We start from the raw sequence: 5,551 nt of genomic DNA on the forward strand, positions 1-5,551 counted from the left end.
GCGTACAAGACATTTTCACCCAATAAACGTACTTATACATAGTAATAACTTGTGCTGTGTACTTATACATACACAGCACAATTATCAACTAACAGGGACAGGAAGTGAGGTAAGAAAATGCCCCTGTTGTGTGACAAGATGTTTATGCGGAGGAATTCAAGACAATGGTTAGAAGTAGATATGGAGATCCATGCCAACCCCAACAAATGACAATGCTGAATAATTGAGGTGGAAGTGGGTTGGCCAACCACTGAACCTTACCAGGTTGCAGTAGTAAATAGCATCAAAGTTGAAGCTCACATGCACATGCACTAACACTAACTAAGATCCATCTTCTATGTATGGTTGTGAAAACGATCACCTAAAATGGGCCTACTTACTGAACTGAGCATGACTTAATATCCCCTGTAACTCTCAACACACACTATAAAATCCTTCCACTGAAGTCTCGAGTCTCTCAACGGCGCTTAGAATATTAAGCATAGATGGCAAGGCTAAACGTACAGGCTTTTGCAGTGTTGGCCATGGCCACCATGGCAGCCATACCAGCTGCGGATTCAGCCCAGCCCTCGCTACTCACCTTCATCTTCGGTGATTCCTTGACAGAAGTTGGAAACAACAATTTTCTGCAATACTCTCTCGCTAAATCCAATTATCCTTGGTACGGTATTGACTATAAAGGCGGGCAGGCCACCGGAAGGTTCACCAACGGGAGGACTATCGGCGATATAATATGTACACTCAAAAACTGTCCCAAATCTTTTATCATCATTTTCTTTACTCTAATTTTTATTTTTGCGGATTATTGCCTGTCAGCTTCCAAGCTTGGGATCCCATCACCACCACCTTTTCTTTCCTTGTCAAAAGCCGAAGATGCGATCCTTAAAGGGGCTAATTATGCTTCTGGTGGAGCAGGGATTCTCAATGAAACTGGACTCTACTTTGTAATTAAGCATGCCCCCATTCACTTCCATTCAACCATTTAATGTCACCATGCTGTAACCTCTTTGTTTGGTTTTCCATGTTTTAGATTCAAAGACTAACCTTTTACGATCAAATCAATGCGTTTGACAAGACCAACCAAGCAGTCAAGGCAAAACTTGGAGGAGTGGCAGCAGACAAGCTTTTCAACGAGGCCGTCTTCTTCATTGGAATTGGTAATTATAGCCGCATGCACTAAATTGAATAATTCACAAAAATGCTCTTTTATTTTATTTTTATTCTTTAAAGTGCTTTATACTAACAATCACAGTCCAAGACGTTCTTTTCATTTTATTTTACTAATTTATTTATTTATTTTCAGGTAGCAATGACTATGTCAACAATTACTTGCAACCTTTTCTGGCAGATGCCCAACAGTACACGCCTGAGGAGTTTTTGGAACTTTTGGTCTCCACGTTGGACCACCAACTTTCGGTGAATATTTCTGAACCCGCCAAACCCTTCTTCTCATGCAAGTTTTCAAAATTCAACAATCACGTTCGCCCTATTTATTGCTCCTAAAAAAACAAATTTAACCGGACAAGGAGGGGATACTGTATAAAATTCCTATACCCCCTTCAACCTTTTTTTCTTCCAATTTTTAGGGTTTTTTTTTCCCTCAAAATTTTAAATGGTATTAAAGACAAATACAATTTATAAATTAATAAGCATTATAAATATTTATACTTTTTTTATGAAAAGTAATATTTTTTTTATTTATTAAAACGAGTTGAAAATATTTTTAAAAAATCATTTAAAATATCTTTTCATTTAATATTTTATATAATTTGCAGGACAGATTAAGGTTAAACCCCATCCGTCTCGAGTTTTAAAAAATATTTCTAAACCCATCATGAACCATTTACATTTTAGGATGAAGTAGATACTCAGAAAAAACACGTTCCGTAGTCAATCCTGCTTTTTATGTTTTAAGAGCCGTTGCCCTTAATTTCCAATAAGAACTTTCAAATGGAAGATGGAGATGAAAATTGCCTGAGCCCTTGTGCTTCTGCACATTTCCCCTCCAGCACCCTACGCTTGCCTTCTTGTGAGCTTCCACCCTCACGGCTCAAAGGCCTGAAAGCTTCTTTTTCTAAAGGACACCATTTCATGGCCTCTTAAAATGATATCTAACAAAGAACGTATTATTTGGGTAAGTTTGTTTCAAATGACAATCCACTTGCTTAATGTTCTCACAGAGCCTGCCTGAATTTTTGTCTAGCCTTCAGATGGACTTCACATTGTCTGCGTAATGTTCAACATTTGAATTTCAATAAACCTGTTGACACTTAAGATAGCTTAACTAGTCAACAATATATGCGGTAGAAATTGTAATAGACCATTTTATATTGAACGTGGTGACTTAAACAGAGACTCTACCTACTGGGTGCACGAAAGATGATGTTCCACGGGCTTGGCCCATTAGGCTGCATTCCTTCGCAAAGGGTTAAATCAAAGGGAGGCCAATGCCTAAAGCAAGTCAATAGATGGGTGCTGCAATTCAACTCCAAAGTAAAGAATCTATTGATCTCTCTGAAACGACGCCTCCCAACTGCACAACTCACATTTGTAGACACTTACCAAGATGTTTTGGATCTAATCAACAATCCTGGCGCCTACGGTATGCTAAAATTTTAATGTCATTATAGAAGTAGAAATATTTAGTTTGTCATTGTTTTAATTGGATTTGGTTTTGGGTGCAGGATTTAAGGTGTCCAATACCTCATGTTGCAATGTAGCAAGCCTTGGAGGACTATGTTTGCCTAACTCAAAGCTGTGCAAGAATCGTACCGAGTTCGTGTTTTGGGATGCCTTCCACCCCTCGGATGCGGCAAATGCAGTGCTTGCTGATAGAATCTTCTCCACCGTCTTTTCTCAATCACATTCTCCATCCCCTTCTCCTTCCCCTGCCCCTTCCTCTCGAGGACGCCCTCATCATCCTCATCACTGACCAACCACCAACAATCCGTTATACAATTTTATCTACATCTATTATGTTAATTGAGAGTTTGCACCCCCTATGAGACGGAGTGGCTTATTCATCCCTTCAATGTATTTCCGACTTATAGTAAAATTGACATACATTTCCGCATGGTTTCATATCCTTTCCGATCCAAACAAGATTTTAGATTAAAAATACAAAGGAGTGGCAGAGTGCTCTCAGTGGTAAGGGCCAAAATTTTCCACATTGGACGACTTAAAAAGGGAGGAGAAGCCTCTTAAATTTAGGCACCAAAAAAGCTCCCACCTGAAATGATTGACGACGCCTTCGTCTCGTTTCTAAAAGAAAGAGACTATATATAATCTCTCAACTGCTAGAGAAGAGAGTCATCAAGCATCACCAAGCACAACTAGTAGTTACACCTTTGGTCGCTCAAATATACAAGGCCACGTCCTGCCCCCCTTAGTCTCTTTTCAGTGTGGTTAAAGCAAATCCATCATCATCGAGCATCATACATATATTAAATGCCACTTTCTTCGAATTTTCTAGGGGGAAAATATCGAAGCAATAACATCCTCACATCACCCATTCAGACGTCGCATGTTAAGTTCTTTAGACTCCGTTAGTTAAAAATGAATGAATTTGGATGGAAGTATATCCAAAGAAAAGCAAAAATTGTGCGGAACCTACGAGAAAATGCAGGAAACTTTTGGAAATAGGAATTCGCATGTCCAGAAGTACCTCGGTTTGATTCGATTCTGCATCTCTTCGTATGTATTCCCTCTGCTACCATCAACATAACAGAGCAAAGAGAATGAGAGTTAGATGCTTTCTCGGTGAAAAAATCTTATACCAGTGACAGAGAAAATTTGAGAGAAGAAGACGTTTAAGTATTGCGGAGGGGTTGGGCTGTGCGGCTGTGCCAAATTTATATCCCTCGCACATTAGGGTTTCTCTTGTGGGAGCAATTTGGGTGCGTGGGCTGCTGAAGGTTAAAGGGATTTTTCTCAATAGTACGGTAATTTAAAAAAGTTATGCTTAAATTACTATAGTAGAAGAAGTTATTACAAATATACGGTAATTTTTGCCACCTAGGAAAGAGGATTTGCCACTTAGGAGAGAGGAGAGAGGTTCAGCGGATAATTTTTTTTTTTAAACCAAAATCATCTTTTCAAATTTCAAAAGTTAAAGGGAAATCGTCTTTTCAAAAGACGAGTTCCATGAAAAAAAAAATAGTATTTAAAAAAATTCCCCATTTACAAGGGAACTCGTCTCTTGAAGAGACGAGTTCCTTGAAAAAAAATATATATTTTTAAAAAAAAAATCCCAAATTATTATTTAAAAAAAAAAACAACAATTCCACAAGGGAACTCATCTCTTGAAGAGACGAGTTCCTATGGGAAATTTTTTTAAAAAAAAATATATATTTTTTTTTATAAAAAGTTCCCAAAAAAAAAAAAAAAAATATACCCAAATTAAAAAAAATATATATTCTTCAAGAGACGAATTCCCATTGGAAAAAAATTTTATTTTTTTTATAAAAAAATTCTCAAATTTAAAAAAAAAAAAAAAAAAAACAATTCCACAAGGGAACTCGTCTCTTGAAGAGACGAGTTCCTATGGGAAATTTTTTAAAAAAAATATATATTTTTTTTTTTATAAAAAGTTCCCAAAAAAAAAAACAATTCCACAAGGGAACTCGTCTCTAAGAGACGAGTTCCCATGGGATTTTTTTAAAAAAAAAAAAAAATATACCCAAATTAAAAAAAAAAATATTCTTCAAGAGACGAATTCCCATGGGAAAAAAATTTTATTTTTTTATAAAAAATTTTATTTTTTTTATAAAAAATTCTCAAATTAAAAAAAAAAAAAAAAAAAAAAAAAAAAAAAACAATTCCACAAGGGAACTCGTCTCTTGAAAAAAACAATTCTTCAAGGGAACTCGTGACGAGTTCCCATGGGAAAATTTTTTTTTTTTTAAATATTTTTTTTATAAAAAAATTCCCAAATTAAAAAAAAAAAAATTCCCATGGGGAAGAGACGAGTTCCCCTTGTGGAATTTTTTTTTTTTTTTAAATTTAGGAATTTAAAAAAAATATTTAAAAAAAAAAAAATTTCCCATGGGGGAACTCGTCTCTTGAAGAGACGAGTTCCCTTGTGGAATTGGTTTTTTTTTTTTTTTTTTAATTTAGGAATTTTTTTAAAAAAATATTTAAAAAAAAAAAAAATTCCCATGGGGGAACTCGTCTCTTGAAGAGACGAGTTCTCCTTGTGGAATTGGTTTTTTTTTTTTTTTTTTTTAATTTAGGAATTTAAAAAAAATATTTTAAAAAAAAAATTCCCATGGGGGAACTCGTCTCTTCAAGAGACGAGTTCCCCTTGTGGAATTGTTTTTTTTTTTTTTTTTTTTGGGGAATATTTAAAAATATATATATATATATTTTTTCCCATGGGAAACTCGTCTCTTGAAGAGACGAGTTCCCCTTTTGAATTTTTTTTTTTTTTTTTTAATTTGGGAATTAAAAAAATATATATATTTTAAAAAAAAATTCCCATGGGAAATGTGGAATTGTTTTTTTTTTTTTTTTTTAATTTAGGAATTTAAAAAAAAAAATTTTAAAATTTTTT

At 34.8% G+C, this 5,551-nt stretch overlaps 1 protein-coding gene across 1 annotated transcript; it reads left to right on the forward strand.

Moving 5' to 3' along the window:
* The first annotated feature begins 444 nt into the window (after positions 1-444).
* LOC117929854 (GDSL esterase/lipase At5g37690) lies at positions 445-3,085 on the forward strand. Its single transcript, XM_034850275.1, has 6 exons — positions 445-735; positions 817-944; positions 1,031-1,157; positions 1,304-1,416; positions 2,353-2,602; positions 2,685-3,085. Exons 1-6 carry the CDS (start codon positions 486-488, stop codon positions 2,930-2,932), a joined length of 1,116 nt encoding a protein of 371 aa, XP_034706166.1. The 5' UTR covers positions 445-485; the 3' UTR covers positions 2,933-3,085.
* Positions 3,086-5,551: the final 2,466 nt, after the last annotated feature.

The sequence above is a fragment of the Vitis riparia genome, chromosome 14 (assembly GCF_004353265.1).
Source record: "Vitis riparia cultivar Riparia Gloire de Montpellier isolate 1030 chromosome 14, EGFV_Vit.rip_1.0, whole genome shotgun sequence".
Lineage (NCBI taxonomy): Eukaryota > Viridiplantae > Streptophyta > Magnoliopsida > Vitales > Vitaceae > Vitis > Vitis riparia.

Bases quoted from the DNA above. Each gene is read 5' to 3' on its own strand.
- LOC117929854 (XM_034850275.1), top strand. From the start codon at position 486: ATGGCAAGGCTAAACGTACAGGCTTTTGCAGTGTTGGCCATGGCCACC. The intron at 945-1,030 runs GTAATTAAGCAT...TCCATGTTTTAG, and splicing joins ATGAAACTGGACTCTACTTT to ATTCAAAGACTAACCTTTTA. The intron at 2,603-2,684 runs GTATGCTAAAAT...TTTTGGGTGCAG, and splicing joins CAACAATCCTGGCGCCTACG to GATTTAAGGTGTCCAATACC.